The 19,577-nt window shown below is 36.5% G+C and overlaps 1 protein-coding gene across 4 annotated transcripts in view; it reads right to left on the minus strand.

The window, feature by feature from the left end:
- The window catches only part of CCDC186 (coiled-coil domain containing 186), a 53,453-nt gene that overhangs the window by 8,597 nt on the left and 25,279 nt on the right, over positions 1 to 19,577 (minus strand). For 3 of the 4 annotated variants that reach the window (XM_034931527.2, XM_034931524.2, XM_055092309.2), the window contains 9 exons: positions 16,038 to 16,250; positions 14,985 to 15,104; positions 7,736 to 7,840; positions 6,698 to 6,796; positions 6,441 to 6,527; positions 5,458 to 5,600; positions 2,473 to 2,728; positions 1,693 to 1,882; positions 446 to 526 (listed from right to left, as the gene is read on the minus strand). In XM_034931527.2, coding sequence (XP_034787418.1) covers positions 446 to 526; positions 1,693 to 1,882; positions 2,473 to 2,728; positions 5,458 to 5,600; positions 6,441 to 6,527; positions 6,698 to 6,796; positions 7,736 to 7,840; positions 14,985 to 15,104; positions 16,038 to 16,250 — 1,294 coding nt within the window. The other variant, XM_055092308.1, reaches the window with a different exon arrangement.

Below are 19,577 nucleotides of genomic sequence, written 5' to 3' on the forward strand. Positions count from 1 at the left end.
ATTTTTTACAATATAATTATATATAACCACAATTTTTCATACTTCAAAATGAAACAAAGCATATCAATACTTTTTAAAATAAAAAATGCTATTTATTTATTTATTTTTTGAGACAGAGTCTTGCTCTGTTGCCCAGGCTGGAGTGCAGTGATGCGATCTCAGCTCACTGCAACTTCCACCTCCAAGTGATTCTCGTGCCTCAGCCTCCCGAGTAGCTGGGATTACAGGCGTGAGCTACCACACTCAGCTGATTTTTGTATTTTTAGTAGAGACGGGGTTTCTCCATGTTGGCCAGACTGGTCTTGAACTTCTGACCTCAGGTGATCCACTCATCTCGTCCTCCCAAAGTGCTGGGATTACAGGTGTGAGCCATCACACCTGGCCAAAAATGCTATTTATTTTTATATCAATCATGAAATAACAACTAGAGCCACTAGTTTTTTACCTGATGAACTAGAACGACTTCCCATGCTGCTGACTTCTTTGTCATAGCTTCCACTCTCAACCTGATCTAATTTTCTTCGTGCTATAGGAAAAAGAAGATTATTCGTCACAATTATCAGGACCATTTGCTCCTACCATCTCTGACTTTAATTGCTAAAATCACTGAGGCAAAAATGGCATAGACAAGAGAAAGTTCTTGAATACATACTTTAGGCAGAGGGCTGTGTCATTCATATAAAATGTCATTTGGAAATGTAAAAGTCAAGTACAAAATATACAGAAACAACATTATAACTGACACTGGCATCACTTAATTACAGTGGAGTTAACTTTTTAAAGTATTGAAAGATTTAGAAGTTCCTTACAGTACCAGAAATTTCTTCCAAATTTCCCTTCAATTACAACTATAAAAACAAACTAAACTCTATGGCAAATATCTGAATATATTCATATTAAGTAAATGCTAAGTCCCTTTTAGCTTATTTCACCCTATTTTAACACAAAGCCGTGAGAAATAGTAGAGAATAGGAGGTTGAAATACGTGTCTTATTTATTTTTGTATCCCAAGCATATAGCACAGACACCCAATGACTGTATGACTTTTTAAAAGAAAGAAATCTGGAATCCAGTTCAGCAGTCAATTGTTATGTCTGGGTAATTTATAACTTTCTGGGGTCTGTTTCTTGAAACCCAGGTGAAGAGTTAAGTCGCAACGATTTCCAAGTCAGAGGACGCATCTCGGGTATCTGTACCCTAGATGCCGGTAGCCTAGATGCAGCACAAAAGAAATCACAGGAATGTAAAAGGAGAAGATATCAGAACTGCTATTTATACTGATATTTAAAAATAGATTATTTTAAATTTCTATTTTTCATATGTTCTAATATATATAAAAGACTAACACATGTTTAAAATGTATAAATAAACATATCTAAATTGGATAACAAATGCCTAAGCACTTTTTATTGACAGGAGTATGTGATCAAAAGTTTAGATACTAATGCCCTAACATTACTTTCCCAATTCTCATGTTTTGTGATTCTGTGAGTAAATGTCCTTTAGCATACAAGATATCCTTTAGGATAAAAGATCGGTCATGAAATTCCAAGAAGTTTAACAATTTGGTTTACTAATATTAACAAAGAAAACATACAGCTTCAATCAATGTGGCAGAATCACAAAAAATAAAATCCTAATGATTAAAAGAAACAAACACATTCATGGTCTAAGTGTGGAAGAATTTTATACCTTGCTGAAGTTGTTTGGTGAGATCCTTGATACTAGAGGCATGTTTACGTCTCTGAGTTACTAACTCATCTTTTAATTCTTCTACCTGGGTACTCAATGCTTTAACTTCTGTTTGTCTACAAGCGAGTTCAGCTTGCAGAGTTTGGACTTCCTCTTTTCGCAGTTCTTCCTCTTTCAACAACCTACTTTCCTGAATAGTAAGTAAAACAAAAACCACCAATTTTAGTATGTTTGTTTCCATTAATGCTCAGTTTACAACCTTAACAATCTAAGGTTCTTGACAGTGGAGATTCTTCTATTATTATTCCTTATCAGCTTTTGTTTACTTGAGCTTCTCACAGTTCTCATATAGAAAAGCAGGGGGATACATTAACGAGAATGTCATTCTATACATACCAAGCAACATGTGATACAGGTTGTTGAATTTTTGGACTAAAGTCTCAAATCATTTTTATGAGTAACTTGAAGACACTCTCATAAATTATAAAAATAGAAATTTAAAGTACCTTTTAAAAATATACAATGATTCTAGTCAGGAAGGACACAAACCAGTTTTCTCATTTTCGAAAGTAAAATATTATTCATAATCATTTTAGGAAGAAATTTTATTATAAATTGTAACAGTTGAGGAAAAACTGACATTTCTTACAGCAGTTGAAATTGTCAGAAAGTCAGTGTCCAGGAAAGAACTTAATTCAACTACCATTACTTTTATACTGTTAGGGAAATTTAATTTGTGCTTGTTACGTTGTTTTAAAAATAATGTAAATTTATACTTACCAAATTAATATTTGTCTGTTTCATTTGTTCACACTGGCTTTGTAACTGACTTTCACTACAGGAAACTTTATCAAATTGTGACTGCAAAGAATTGGATTCAGACTGAAGCTGTGCATTCTTACTAGTGAGCCTTTCTGTAAACAGCAGCAGCTCAGATTCTCTTTTCCTACTGCCTTCGATGTCTTTTTGTAGGTCATTAATCAAAGAATTAAGACTTTCCACTTCTTCTTTCAAATTTTCAATTTCTTGCTTACCTCTAAAAAACAAAATTTATATTTAAGAAAAAATAAACCATTAAAAGACATTAAATTAATGGTTTGGGAATTTTCATCTAGTCAAATGCTTAATAAAGGTACTTCTATTCATTCATCCAAATATTTATAAATGCCTAATATATGCCAGGAAATAAGAGCTGGAAAGAAAAGTGAGCAAGACCAACATGGCCTCTGCTTTCAAAGAGCTTTTAGTCAAGTGTGGAAATTATATGTGTAAAAAAACATTTTTTATGATAAAAGCACAGAGTGGGTTTGCCTAAACTAGTGTAAGTGATGCTCAAACTAATACTTGAAGCAGGAGTCAGCAACCTTTTCCTGTAAAAGATCAGATAGTAGATAAGTTAGGCTTCTGGGTCATATGGTTTTGCTGCAATTGTTCCACTCTGCCATTGTACTATGAAAACTGCCACAGATATTACATGAATGAGTGTGGATGTGTTCCAAAAAAACTTCATTTACTAAAAGAGGTAGTGGGCTGGATTTGTTTTGTAAGCCATGGTTGATCCCTGACCTAAAGGCAAAGCAGGAGTTACTGGAGAACAAAATATGCTCCAGGTAAAGGGAACAAACAGTATGTGCTAAAAACTGGGAAGGGAATAAGAGGCTTCTTGTTGGTCCTAACAGATGTTCAATATTGATGAAGAGAAGGACTGTACTATATCCCTAGCACTTAACACAGGGTTTGGGAAATAGGAAACAATCCATTAACATCTGTTAATCAACTACAGCTGAAATACAAGGGTGAAAAAAGGGAAGGCATGGAAGCAGCAAGGGACAGGTCACTAATCTTACAAGCCATGCTAAGGCAATGGAACTCACTAGACAATCTCTGAGGCAGTGGGAAATCAATGAAGAGTTTTGAAATTTCCTTTTAAAAAGGATTATACTAACCATAGTGTGGAAAACAGATTAGAGAGGATGTAAGCAGAAAAAATACAAACTGTGGCAGTTTTCCAGGTGAGAGCTGCTAATAGCTTGGACTATGGTAGTAGCAGCAGGGAAGTAAAAAGTGAATGGACTTGACAGATGTTACAGACTTAGCATCACTAATACTTTGTGACTGGTTAGATGTGTGAGGGGAAGGAAAGAAGAGCTGAGGATGGCCCCCAGCCTGCTAAGCTGGACAGTCACATGGATGCTGCACTCATCATTCATCCTAGGAACATGTGAGGAGAAGCATGGGACAGAGAAACCGATTTTGGAAATGCTAAAGTTTGAGGTATCTTTAATACTTGTGCCTGGAGCTTAGTGAAAAGGGCTAAAGATAATGATTCGAAAGTCCTGCAGCATACTATAAAAATAGTTGGGATCACCCAAAGTTACAATAAAATTAGAACAAGAGGGCATTATGAGAGAAAGAGAAGCCTGCCAAGGAGATTGAGAGAGAGTTGCCAAAAAGGTGAGAGGAACATCAGCATGTGATGGAAATGAAGCCAAAGGAACAAGCCTATCAAGAAAGACAACTGAATTCAACAGTGTTAAAAGATGATAAGAATTCAAGCAAGGGTGGGTCTGAAATGTGTCTATCATATGCAGGGATACATCATGTAATTTTTAATAAAATGTTGGGGTAAAAGCTAGAATGAAGTGGAGAGGTACAGACCATAGGAAGTGAGGAAACGGAGAATGAATACAGAAGATTCTATAAAGTTTGGCTGCAAAGGAAAGGAGAAAAGCTGGCAGGGCAAAGCCATAGGAGTTTTGATATTTTTAAAAGACAATTATGTTTAAATGTAGAAAGAAAAAGAAAGTGGAGAAAGGTAAGACATAAAGGATAAAGAAGAATAATCAAGACAGAACCCAAAAAGTCAGAAGAGATGAAATCCACAGCGGAAGTAGAAAGACTAATTTGATTCAGAGGAGTTTCTTCCATGATAACAAGATTGTTTCTTCCATGATAACAGCAGAAAATATGGCTGCAGATGCAGGCAGTTCATGGGACTGATGGCAAAACGTTGAGAGAACTGTCACCTGACAGCTCCCATTTTTTCTGTGAAGAAGTAAACACTTGCCAAGAGTAAATAGAAAGGTAAGAGGAAAAACTGAAGTGTGAAGAAAATGGTAGGGTTTAGAAAAGATGCTAGAAGATGGTGGAGAACCTCTGACCAAAGACACATGGTAAGATTAGGTGCATTAATATTTCCAGTTCAGGTTAGTGACCATGAATTTATTAGCAGAATCAATCTAAATGATGGTAAGGATTTTTTTAGCAACACCCAGCAGCTTAGTTATCAGCAAGGTGTGGAAAAGAAGCTATCTGGCTTCAAACTGAATCCAGGTTCTGTCTGGTAATGTCACAAGTAGAGTTTACTTAAATGGTTTTATAAGGAGCCAAGGAATAATGTCAGCTCCGGATCTTAAGCTACACACATGCGAAGATCTAGAGCAAGATTTACCTTTTAGAAGAAAAAGTAAACACTGTGCATAAGTAACAGAATTTGAAAGCTAAGGAATGGATAAGAGACTCAACCTATTCTGTCTTTTAAATTGCCACTACCAATGTTTAAGGAATATAAACTTTGATTTTTAGAAGCCATGACAGAACTCAAAAGATAATCCAAAGAAGTTCAGATAAAGAGAAAATATTTAAAAATTTCAGCTAGTAAAATTGTAAAATTTTTTGTTTAATGCAATAACTGCATTTAGAAAATCTTGAAATAAAATTTAAAAGCTTGCTTATTAATACAAACAGAAGTTGCTCATTTTGTACCTTTGAAGCTGCTCCTGTAGCTGATCTACAGTTTTCACCTTGTCCAATAAATTCTGAATTTCAGCTTTTTGGCGATTAATAATTTCCTTATATTTTGATAATTCATCTTCTGTTCTTAATCGTTCATCTTCTAGACATTTCACCTATCAAATGATCACAACCAAGTTACAAACCATGTATTCTTGTTCTTTATAAACTATTTTATATAGTGGTTACATATGAATAATCTAAAAATTCTAAAGCACCATTAACGTGAAGAAAATATAATGCGAAGTTTACAATCCTAGGTTTTAGTCTCAGATTTCTTATGATTCAGTCATGGGAGTTTTAGCATGTCATTTCACTTTTTACTGAATCACCATCTCCTCACCTGAAAAAGAAGAATATATCTCCTCTACCTCAAAAAACTGGCAAGAAGAACAAATAAGAAGGTGTATGAAAAACAATTTAAAATTATTAAGTGACCTCAAATTCAGGGTGGTTAAAGGACTACTTCTAAATAAATGAATGATACACATTCATATTCATATTAGAAGACATACTAATCTTACAATAAAGACTATAAACACAAAGAGGACTTAACAGATTATTGGCCATTAAAACTATCCGTCTATTAAATATATCCAGGAAAAATATAGCCTTCCTGTTATTTTCTGACACAGTTCTAAGGTCCAACTATCTTTCCAATTGATTCGTTGATGAGACTGCCTTTAGATGAGAAGCCCAAGGATAAGTTATAGACACAGCAAATGTGCTGTGAAATAGTAATGTTTGGCAAACACTTCAAAGGGACTAACATGGAAGACATTTTCCTTTCAACAAAAGAAGTTGCTAGGAAATTGCTCCTCTACTCTACTCTGAGTTCCTTTATTATGGAACATTTCTATATTAATGTCCTTTCCCCACCACTTTAAAAATCAGAATGAATTCAAAATTTAAGATATTTACCCTTCCTCTGGATTCATGACTAAAGACTGAATTACCTTTGTTCTCAGTGTTCTTAACTCATCCATACCCTCCTTAAATGTTCTCTTCAGATCTTCTAGTTCCTTTATTTTGGCATGATGCATCTTTAAAAAAGTTTAAAAGAAACAACAAATCATAATGTGCTGAACTATATCTAAGATTTATTGCCTGTTCCTTCCAAAAGGCCTTAAAAGTAGATAGCAATAAGTTCTCATTATTTCTCTTTCTTTATTTATTATGCAACTTAGGATATATAAACAGCAAAACTACTCACCTCTAGCTGGTCAGATTTTTCTTGCATTTGTTTTTCAAGTTCTCCTTTTGTGACTCTAAGCTTTGCATCAAGCTCATTTGATTTAATTTCTTCTGACTCCTAGTGGAAAGAAAACGAAAAAAGTGTGACAATTTTTAACCCATTTCCCGTTTGCCCTGAGAATACTCGTCTCTAATCCTAATGTAGCATCATATACATTTCTGTTACATTAGGATAAGAGACAAGTTCTGTTTAGAAATAACTCCAAGAACAGTTTTTTTATTTTATCTTCCACCGAAAATCAGTCAGATTTGTTTCATCCTCGAGTGTGTTTATGTAAAATTAAATGAGCGCTGGCAGCAAGCTGCACTTTTTTTCTAAATAGGAAATGGGTTAAAGTTTTATACTTTGAAAAGAAAGCATTGCAATTAAGTTTATTAATTGTGAAATACATAGTATACCTAAAATTATTAACCTAAGTTATTAGGTTATTAACCTAAAGTTATACATTTCCTTGCACTCTTCATTCTTCTGACATTTTCTAGGGTTTTTATTTGTTGGAAAACTTCTCTTATAAAATCCATTTAAGCTGCAGGTACTTTAACATTGGAAATAACCTGCATTTCATTTAACTGCCTGCCCAACAAAGTACATTCCATATGCAGATGTAGAATACTGCACATATAGAAATTTAATGGAACAAGAGAACTGGCTAGGCACAGTGGTTCATGCCTGTAATCCCAGCACTTTGGGAGACTGAGGCGGGTGGCTCCCGAAGTCAGGAGTTCGAGACCAGCCTGGCCAACACAGTGAAACCCCCTCTCTACTAAAAATACAAAATTTAGCCAGGTGTGGTGGCAGGCACTTGTAATCCCAGCTACTTGGGAGGCTGGGGCAGGAGAATCGCTTGTACCCGGGAGGCAGAGGTTGCAGTGAGCCGAGACTGTGCCATTGAACTCCAGCCCGGGCGACAGAGCGAGACTCCATCTAAAAAAAGAAAAAGAGACAACTGATATTTGCTAAAATTTGATATTAATCTATTTTAAAAGTTATGCATACCTGATATGTTTTTATCATATCCTGACAGTTTTTTCGTATCTGATCTGCTTCTTCCTTTGCTTGTGTTAATTTTGTTGTTGTTTCTTTGAGTTTATCTTTGGTTTCCTGCATTGACAAAAGACAGAGACACAGTTGGGTACAGCAACGTGATGAATGGTAAGAAGTGACCGGCAAGTAGGAAGGTTCTTGTCCTAGCACTGTCACTGAGGGGCCGATTATTATTCTAGCAATAATATTTTATGTTTCTGACAAAAAATTAAAATGATCTGTAGAGTTAACTAATAGCCATTAAATACAGTTAAATTTGACAGTTTTCAGCAAATTACTAGAAGTTACTAACCTGATAAGATGAGCAAAGTGTTAAGTTCTTTGTACACACACATCAAAGACAATTCTTTGGTTTACGGCTGTGGTATCTATTTAAAACCGTCTTCTGGCCGGATGTGGTGGCTCACGCCTGTAATTCCAGCACTTTGGGAGGTGGAGGCGGGTGGATAACCTAAGATCAGGAACTTGAGACCAGCCTGACCAGCATGGTGAAACCCCGTCTCTACTAAAATAAAAAAATTGGCCAGGCATGGTGGCTCATGCCTGTAATCCCAGCACTTTGGGGGGCTGAGGTGGGCAGATCATCAGAGGTCGGGAGTTTGAGACCAGCCTGACCAACATGGAGAAACCCCGTCTCTACTAAAAATACAAAATTAGCCGGGTGTGGTGGCGCAGGCCTGTAACCTCAGATACTCAGGAAGGCTGAAGCAGGAGAATCGCTTGAACCCAGGAGGCGGAGGTTGCGGTGAGCCGAAATTGCGCCACTGTACTCCAGCCTGGGCAACAAGAGTGAAACTCGGTCTCAAAAAAAAAAAAAAAAAAAAAAAAAAACACAAATTAGCCAGGCATGGTGGTGGGCACCTGTAATCCCAGCTACTCGGGAGGCTGAGGCAGGAGAATCGTTTGAACCCAGGAGGCAGCAGTTGCAGTGAGCCGAGACTGCACCACTGCACTCCAGCCTGGGAAACAGAGTGAGACTTTGTCACAAAAAAACAAAACAAAACAAAACATAAAAACTTTTTTTTTTTTTTTTGAGACAGAGTCTCATTCTGTCACTCAGGCTTGAGTACAGTGGTGTGATGTCGGCTCATTGCAACCTCCGCCTCCTGGGTTCAAGTGATTCTCCTGCCTCAGCCTCCTGAGTAGCTGGGATTACAAGTATGTGCCACCACATTCAGCTAATTTTTGTATTTTTAGTAGAGATAGGTTTTGGCCAGGCTGGTCTCAAACTCCTGACCTCAGGTGATCCACCTGTCTCAGCCTCCCAAACTGTCTTTTTATAGACTGATGCTGCAATTTTATAGACTGATGCTAACCATTCTCCTAAGATGGCAACTCTGAAAGTTTTCAGGGGCTACCTGTATTAAATCCAATTACTTCTTCTTCTTCTTATTCTTTACTTACTTGCTCCGGTTCTGATCACCCCTGACTCTTTCAATATCCTTCCTGTTTCCATTACAGGACAATATTCTCCTTCTCTTTCTGCCCTCTTCATTGTTCCCTGACTGGCTTTTACTTCCTGTGGTGATTTTCCAAGATACAGCCTGGCCATGGAGCTCTTTCTTCATAATTCTCCCTAAGCAAACCGATCCATGGTTTTGCTTATCATGTGGATTTCAAATGGGACTTTTGGTATCATCTCCTCTCAGTAGCTTCCCTTCAGAAAAAAGGCAGATCAGATGCCGCCTACTCTGCTTTTCCATAGATATAATTTAGGTATGCCCTGGATTCTAATGATCAATACATTATACTATAGCTTATATGTTCCCCTAATACAGCATATAGCTTCTCGATAGCGACTAACTCAATACTTGCCACATATTAATTGTTCGACTACTATCTGTTGAATTAATACAGGAATATCTAATATAAGCCTCTAGTTAGGTTGGGTTCCCCAAATACCCAATACTCATCTCCCTTTGTTCCTTTTTTTTTTTGCTGTTCCTCCACATGGAATGCCTTTCCCTGCATCTCTTGAACCATCTAAATTGCATTAATAGGCCAGGTGCAGTGGCTCATGCTTGTAATCCCAGCATTTTGGGAGGCCGAGGCAGATGGATCACCTGAGGTCAGGAGTTGAAGACCAACCCTGCCAACATGGCAAAACCCAGTCTCTACTAAAAATACAAAAATTAGCCGGGTGTGGTGGTGCATGCCTCTAATCCCAGCTACTCAGGAGGCTGAGGCAGAAGAATCGCTTGACTCTGGGAGGCAGAGGTTGCAGTGAGCCAAGATCGCACCATTGCACTCCAGCCTAGGCAACAGAGCAAGACTCCATCTCAAAAAAAAAAAGAAAAGAAAAAAAAAAACAAAAATAAACTGTTTCTTACATGTCATTAAAAAAAATAAATCTACCATGTAAGTACTGAAAGTTATATATTTTCAGTTGCTAGTTTTTAATAATAATTTGACTTGTATTAAAACTTAGTACCACTTTTAAAATATAAGCAATTATTTATTTTTTCAAATATTGACTTTTAAAAATACTAGACTCAATGGACAGGGAGGGAGAAAAAGAGACAGAGAGAAGGAACTTTATATATGTTTTTCTACTACTATATCATTAATAACTAAAAAGAGCCTGGCACATAGTAAGCACTTCATTCACTCAAAAAATAGCAGTTGAGAGATTCCTATATGCCAAATAAATATTTATTAAATAAATGAGTAAGGGAGAAGTGAGAATCACATTAAATGTTTTGGTTAAGGTATTGACTGTGTTTCACTTATTCATTCATTCAGTATTCACTGGGCATCTATGCACCAGGCATTGTTCTATGCTCCAGGGACATACTGTATAAGAAAACAAACATAATCTCACCTTCATGAAGCTCATATTCTAGTAATGGAGACACTAAATACAATACATAAGTAAAACATACTAGTAGCAAGTGCTAAGGAATAAAAATAAAGCAAGGACATGAGAAAGTCCGGATAGAATGAAAGTTTGGAGAGATGAAAGTTTAGATAGAATACCTGGGGAAAGTCTCATTGAGAAGGTGCTAGGTGAGTACAGACTCAAAAGACATGAGCAAGAAGATCTGCTGAAGGACTGGATATGCTAACTGAGAAATTAAGGATAAATCCAAGGCTTTTGGCCTGAGCAATGAGATGGAATGAGATGGATGGATTGTCATTTATTGACACAGGAAAGCAATGGAGGAAAGGGTACATTTTTAGTTCAATTTTAGACATGTTAAGTTTAAGATGCCTTAAGTCATCCAAGATGTCGTATGTCAAATAAGCAGCTAAATATATGAATCTGGAGTTGCCTTAAGTCGTTCAAGATGTCGGATGTCAAATAAGCAGCTAAATATATGAATCTGGAGTTCTGGGTAGAAGTTGTAAATCTGGGAGTCACTAGCATATAGTTTTCTACTCCTATGTTTTCAAGTACACTAATCTTGTCCTCTGCAGTTTTTAATCTGCTATTAATTCCATCCAATGTATTTTTCAGTTCAGACATTATGTCAATCTGTTTTTTTTCTCTTTCATGTCTCTCCTTATCATACTCATGCTTTTGTCTATCTCCTTGGACATATGGAATGTATTTATAAGAGCTGCTTTAACATTATTGCCTCATTGTCTACTAATTCTATTATTTATGTCATTTCTGAATCTTTTTTTTTTTAAGACACAGGACAGGATCTTGCTCTGTTGCCCAGGCTGGAGTGCAGTGGCATGATCATAGCTTCAACTCCTGGGCTCAAGTGATCCTCCCATCTCAGCCTCCCAAGTGGCTAGGACTACAGGCATACACCACCACACCTGGCTAATTTTTAAAGTTCTTTGTGTAGACATGGGGACCTCGCTATGTTGCCCAGGCTGGTCTCAAACTCCTGACCTCAAGCAATCCTCCCACCTCAGCCTCCCCAAGTGCTAGAATTACAGGTGTGAGACACCGTGCCTGGATCTGTTCCTACTGATCTAGTGTTCCTTCCTTCTCATGATGGGCTCCATTTTCCTGCCTCTTTGCATGCCTGGTAATTTTTGACTGGATGCCAAACACAGTAAATTTATGCTTTTAGGTGCCAGAGTTCTTCATAGTCATTTAAATATTTTGGGCCTTTGTTTTGGGACATAGTAAATTTACTTGAAACAAATTATTTGAAGCTTGCTTTTAAAGTTTTGTTAAGGCAGATTTATAACAGACTTAATCTAAGGCAAATTCATCCTCACAACTAAAGCAATAACCTTCTGGGGGCTGCTTGATGCAGCCCTGCCTGATGTGTGTTGAGAGGTCATTTCTCTTTGACTGATGGAAACATGAACAATTTCCTAGCCTTGTGGGAGCTCTAGGGATTGTTGCCCCTATTTCTTCCCCCTCCTCTGTAGTTTCCTCTCTTAACACACACACACACACACACACGCACGCACGCACACACACACATGCACGCACACATGTACTGATCAGTAGTCAGCTGAAGACTTGAAGGGAACTCACTGCACATTGTTGTATTTTTCTCTTTTCTGGGACTCTGCCTTGGTTCCCCATATTTTGAACTCTATCTCCTCAATTCAGATAGACTGCTGGGCTGTCCAGGTTCTTCTTGTTCTGCAGACTGGAACTCTCCAGGAATACCTCATTTGTTTCCCTTCACTCAGAGATCACTGTCCTATGCTGCCTGTTGTCTCAAGTCTGAAAGCCTTCATTTCATATATTTTGTCTTTTGTTTTTTAAGGTAGAAGGGTAAATTTGGACCTTGTTATTCCATAATACAATATAGTCAATAGAATACAGTTATAGAACATAGAATATAGTTTTATTAAGTGAGATAAAATGGCAAAGCAAATAAGAAGCCCATTCTGGCTTCTAATGACTGGGCCTTCTGAGTAAACAAACCATTTAAGAATGGCACTATCACTGACAACACGACAGCCTCGGGAGAAGAGCTTATTAAGCAACAGTCTTACCTCGGGTGACCTAGTGTACAGAACATATCATAAAATACACCAAGCCCTTGTCACACATTAGGCCTGTACTATATTACCATCTACAACCTCCTGCTGGTCTAGCTGCTGGGTCCAAGAATATTCTTCTAGCTTTCTCTGAAGCAGTTATGTCTGGCAAGCACCCAGCATAGTCAAACCATGGCAGCCAAAGAACCACAGCCACATCTATTGCTAGCCGTATATACGTTCAGTGAGATTATCTCATCCTGATATCAGGTAGGTGAATAAGTAGCAACCAGGTAGGTAAACAAGTAGATGAGGTACACTGGGGGAAACTCATCTTTATTTACTGTACTCAAAATAAAAGGCTTCTGTTTTTACAGGCTAGGTGTTTAAAACACATTTTCAGTTAAATCCCAAAGGAGTTTAGGGAAGGAAACAAATTGTTTCTCTTGGGTAGTCCGATGATCTGGGTAGCCAGCCCACCTACTCTTAATTTCTGGTAATATGCACTGGGGGTCTGACCAGAAGCTACTGATCACAATGGATCCAGTAAGCTACAGGACTGCAGTATTATTAGTAACTAAGACTTGGTGGGCAGGAACCAGAAACTAGAAAGGGTGCCTCAAGAAAAATTTACTAAGTGTCTCGTGTCTCTTGCCCACATCTCAAGAGGTAGACTATAATAACCACATGATTATTAAATCTTGTATCCTTTGATCCAGGGACTCCTTCCAACATCCAATAGGTAAATACATAAAACAAGTAACCGGGAGCCCATCTTGGACACTCTTTGAAAGTAACGACTGTGTCTCCTAAGGCTTTTATAGCCTCCAAGTTATCTAATACAGTGTTATGCACAAAGCTTGCTGGTTAATAAATGCCTTTAGTTAAAAAGAACTAGTGAATTTCTACATACCAAGTCAATATGCTTGTTCATTTTCTGGCAATCTGCACCATGTAACCTTACAGAAGTCAGCCTTAAATCACCTCTCTAACCTATTTACAGACTATCTGGTTTCATCTGAGCTCAAAGCTGCCATTAAGATCTCTTACACAGATCTGTAACAGTTCTTTTGTTCCTAAGTGCTAGTATTCTAACAGGTTTCAGGAGCCTGTCTCTTAGCACTCTGGATGAAGATGAGGAAAGTACCACAGATATCAGACATGACCAAGTATGATGTTCTGATCTTGAAGCAACTCAGGTAGTTGAGAATCATTACTGTTTTTATGAATTTGGAATTTCAATTCCTCATTCTGTAACTCAAAGTAAAGAGAAAACTTAGATGGCTTAGCCGTGTTGAGCTCCAGGGACTGTCATCCTCCTCCTTTCTGAAAATTCTTTCTCTGCCTTGGCAGTTCCCTCACACATGTGCTGATTAGTAGGTCAGCTTCAGACTTGAGGGAAACCCACTATTCTCTAATCTACCTTTGACCACTGTCAACAGAGACTATTCCTCCTACAGTTTTCTCTGATAATGCTATATCAGAGAATACAATATAACCAAGGGTTATTAGCAGTTCTACTGATTTAGAACTATTTAATGCGGTAATCCACGATTATGATTTTAACCAATATCATTAAGACTGTTTGTGAAAACCTGGAAACTGATATTTTCATAAACTTACACTTCTTAAGTCACAATTCAGAGTTGTTCTTTTACTTCACATTCTATCATCTTCAGATTTTTATTACCTCTAATATCAGCTCAGTTAGTGCTTAAAATTACGGCATCAGGTATCAGCCTTTATAATTACTTATATTAGCTTTTTAATAAAATTATATTCACTAGGCACAATACCAATGGAGTCATATTTATAAAAAAAGTTAAGGCAACTTATTCTTAAAATCTTTATATCATATTTAAATAAGAATGTATATTTTTTGAGTATAAAATCTTAGCATCATTGATTTTTTAAAATTTCTAGAGTTTACATTCAAATTTGGAAACTTACACATTCTCCTCCGTCCAATTTCTCAGTGTTATTTAAATTTTGCATATCAAAAAATGCTTAAAGAACAGGGCAAATTTGGGTGTTGTAAACTATGAATAGTAAAATTTAACATCCCACCCCATTTAATATGTAAATAATGTGAGGACATTTCTTTTTCATAATCACCAAATATTCAGGTCCAAACTAACTTGCAGGGTCACTAAACTAAGCTTCATGCCTCATTAACTGTTATTGCATTTGCTCTTAAAACTCATTCTAATCTGAAAGAGCGAGACTCCATCTCAAAACAAAAACAAAAACAAAAACAAAAAAACTCATTCTAATCATTATTCCATTGTATTACAGTACGTACCTTGTGTGAATCCATTTCAGCTTTTAATTTGTTTTGTGCCCACTTTACTTTGATGACGTGAGAGTTAATGTCTTCCTTTAATTTGTCTATTTCTCTGATGAGTCTAGTCGTTTCGCCTTCCTAAAATAATATCACTAGGTCATATATTTTCATTTATAGAATCAACTAATTATATCTTTTATATTCCCCACAAAGTAATCAGTCCAGTAACACTATAATCAAGGGCTGGCACACTATAGCCCACAGACTATAAAACTTATTTAAAGTCCAAATGAGAAGAGGGTAGTAAAATCCTAAATCCAATTAATAGACACAAAGATGATTTACATTTACATTTTAACCAATTGGATGTATTGTCAACACAACACATCTTTATGATTCTTAACTGGCTGGCATTAAGGTGAAATATGAACTAAATTGGTTTTGTCAGAATTCCTGAGAACAATGACAATATTCCTGAACTAAAAGCTAATGAATTAAAAAAAAATTTATCATTGAAAAATGATAATGCCCTGGAAATATGACCATTGAGAGGCTGCTAGTTAACAGGAAGGGTTCTGAATAGCTGGCTCAGTAACTAAATCTCTTTAGATAGTATCTAAGAAAGACATGTTTTTCTGTAAGAAAAACATAAATTTTCTTCTATGGTGATGTGTTATATTAAGATTATATCAAATTATACTTCTGGTTCTAAAACTATTCATTTTACACTACTATATACATATTTTACCAAAATATAATCTTCCCTTGAGATGCAAATTTCTCCAACATACAGATTTTAAAAGAAAGTTTTTAGAAAGCTCAAGAAAAAGTTATCTAATAAACAACATGTGCCAACACTTTATCTTTTCCCTAGCAAACCTTTTCTCTGCAGACAAGTAATAGAACACTTGAATTACTAAAAAATTCATGGTTTTAGAAGGTAAACTAATAAAAACAACTTTACATTTGAGTGTTAACCATGTTAAATTATGATTATTTGATTAAATATGGAAAAGCAAAGAGAACAAATTTCAAATAAGGTCAACATATTTCAAATGGCACAAGTTATACCTTAGTTTCATACAGCTGGTGCAACCGTCCTTTCTCCTGAGAAAGCTGCTTAATTTTGTTAGTGTTTTTCTCAAGTTCCTTATTTGCATCTCTAAGTTTTTTCTCAAGTGTCTCTTTTTCCTTTCGAAGATCTAAAGATTCCTTCTCACCTCTTACATATTTCATTACCATTGCTTCTTTTTCTTGGCGTGCCTCTTCACATTTCTTGTTGGCCTTCAAAAAAAATATTACTTAGCATTAATGAAAAATAATGTTTCAAATGGAAATGTATTGAAATACATGGTATTTGTCTCTTATATTACCAATGCATTGTTTGGTTTTTGCACAACATTCCCAGGACTTGTGCCATGAAATTTTAAAATGAAAGAAAAAATTTAAAATTATAGAAAAATGGTACAATATCCCTAGCATTTGCCTTTACCCTTTCCTGTTCCTTTTACTTTGGCTAATATGGTTGCTATTTTCCATGTACTCCTCCAGATCCCCTTTCCCACTTTTTTTAAATCCCAACTGGTGTCCCAGGAACATGATGACATCATGAACGCTATCAATAAGCTCTCTTGCCCTCAAACTTCCAGTTGGGTTCACCCAACAGAAGGCAGTAGGCAGAAGCTTGGGAACGTAGGCAGAGTGAGATCTGGCTCCTCCACAGTTCCCACAGGTTGGCTGATGGCCACTCCCCTTGTCAGGTGCCCTCTCTATACAACTACCCTCTGGGGTGTAATACCTGCTCCTTGTCCAGCAGCCCTGAAATTCTGCATCTTCCCTTTTTGGGATCCCTACATCTTGTCCACACCTTGACAAAGAATCTTTTTATTAAATTATCTTCATCACCGGTTTAAGTGTGCCATCTGTTTTCTGCCAGGACCCTGACTGTATAGCCGACAATTTCTAAAATCTTAACTCCCTTTCGAAAATTAAGTAGCCATATGCTAACAAATGACCATTTAATTTCCTATTTATGTAAAGCTTTCTGAAGCATTTTACACTTAATAAGAAATACCTAACTGGATTAAGTATGAAAACTATATACTCATTTAAAAATTTTCTATTAGTATGAACTGGTACTCCATATTCTGAAATTTCACAGAATGAAAACTTCTACAAATAGTCCTTCTTTGAAGTAACTCATGGTTTGCAAATATGGTGAAGCACACATTTAATTTACAAAAGATAGAACTTCAAACTTTAGGAATTTTCAATATCTTTTAGTGGTAAATAAACACTGATGATGCAACTGAATTGAAGAAGGTAACTATTAAAATAAAGTTAGCAGAATGTAGGGAAAGCTTCTATGCTTTGATGAAAAATGGCTGCAAAAATGTTTCATAAAATTCTGGCACTGCTGATAAGCACATCTAGTCAACACTGAGAATGCTATACATACACATATAAGTAATTTTAAAAATCTCCCAACTGGGATTTGTTTCCATTGAAATAGTCATACTAATTTTCAAATTAAGAAAGACATTGCATTAGGGATATGATAGGCCCCGAGGTTGTAACAATGTGCTTGTAGACAAAGACTGAGAAAATTATGCTGGACTTGGCCAACAGAATTAGATTTTTAGACAAATGAATATCTGTACTTAGAAAAAGTCAATAGCTCAATGTCAACTTTAAGAGAAGTCTGGTTTCATAATAATTTAATATTCAGATAATGTATCATCTATTGGAAACAAAGTAGCAGTTGTGGCCTCTGAAAAAGCTCACCATCTAGTGAGAAAGGCATATAAACAAACATTATAATACGAAAAATTATAGTAAATGAATGTACAAAGTCCTTCAAAACATGAAAATACTTACATCCCCTGGGAGGAGTTGGCAGGAAGGGTAAAAGATGCTATACTTGAGCTAGGTATTAAAGGCTAAGCAGAATTCTATAGAATGTAAGGGGTGAATCAAGGAAAGGAATTAAAAATAGAGTGAATATCATGTGCAAACACCTAAAAGTATAAAACAGCATGACACATTTAGGAGATATCGAGTTATTTTATTGGGCTTAAATTTGGTGTGTTGGCTGGAGTGGGAAGAAAGTAGTTATAAAAACAAAAAGAGGTATAGATTAGATCCTCAAAGGAAGAAGAATTTCTGTCATGGTAATAAGTTGAGGTTTTATTCCATAGTCAACATAAAGCCAAAGAAGAATTTATAAATCAGAAGCTCTTATTAAAATGTGTGTTTTAGTAAGATAACTGGTAGCAGCATGGGAGCTTCACTGAAGTTGAGAGATAGGGGGTAGAAAATAATCGAAAAAAGACAGTTGTAATAGACAAGGTGAAATATTATGAGGGTCTTGGCTGGATGCAAGGGGTCATGCCTATAATCCCAGCACTTTGGGAGACTGAGGTGAGCAGATCGCCTGAGCCCAGGAGTTTGAGACCAGCCTGGACAACATGGCAAAATCCCCTATCTACAAAAAAAACAAAAAACAAAATTAGCTGGGCATGGTGGTGTGCACCTGTAGTCCCAGCTATTTGGGAGGGCTAAGGTGGGAGGTCTCTTGAGCCCAGGAGGTTGAGGCTGCAGTTAGCCATGATTGCACCATTGCACTCCAGCCTGGGCAACAGACCCTGTCTCAAAAAAAATAAACGGAAAATATTATGAGAGTCTTCACTATAGCAGGGAATGGCGCACCAGATAACGGCTCTGTTACTCATGGGGTCATCCATAGATCAACTGCAAAGGAATAACCTGGGGTGCTTGTTAAAAGTTCACACTCCTGGATCCTGCCCCATCCTGCTAATGGCAGCACCTACCTCACAGCATCATTGGGAGTATTAAACAAGACAATACAATAACTGTTATTTAAGCTATTATAGAAGGTCCATTTATGGCACAAAGGAAGACAGGCCAATTAAGGTCTTTGGATTTATCCACTGTAAGTAAGATGATTATCATTGACTTGGACAAAGATAAGTAAAACATGAATAAGATAATCAATAGGACTCAATAGATAAAATTAACACAAAGTATATGAAGTGTAGCTTCTACAAGTATGGCAGATAAACCCTCCTCATTCAATACACCAAAAATTTTAGATGAAAAATAACAAACATCTTTTAATATATAGTTGAGCTCACAAGAAAGTATGGGAAATTTCCAGGGCTAAAAGATCTAAGACAAAGTAGAAATCCAGAATGGTATACTAGGGCTAAAACCTTTACTGCTCTGTGATACTTATTAATATCAGGCCATGGGAGATGTGGGTGGGGAAAATGTTATCAAGTCCCTGAAAATTTATAATACAGCTACACTCTCTTGTAAGTAGGGTTCAAATTCATTCTATCTATCTGGTCTATGAAATGAGGAAACCTCAATCTGGAAATTTAAAAGCAGGTGAATGTGCGTGTGCACATGAACATGGGTAAACACATATGGGAACCTATTTTTAAACAAAACTTACTAGGCTTAGTGACAATAGATGAAAGATAAACAAGTGTTCATTTTACTAATCTTTCATCTTTTCTATATGCTTGAAAATTCTCAAAAAGTTGGGAGGAAAAGTTAGGGGAAAAAAAGGAATGAGACAGATCTATT

Source organism: Pan paniscus, chromosome 8, assembly GCF_029289425.2.
Source record: "Pan paniscus chromosome 8, NHGRI_mPanPan1-v2.0_pri, whole genome shotgun sequence".
Lineage (NCBI taxonomy): Eukaryota > Metazoa > Chordata > Mammalia > Primates > Hominidae > Pan > Pan paniscus.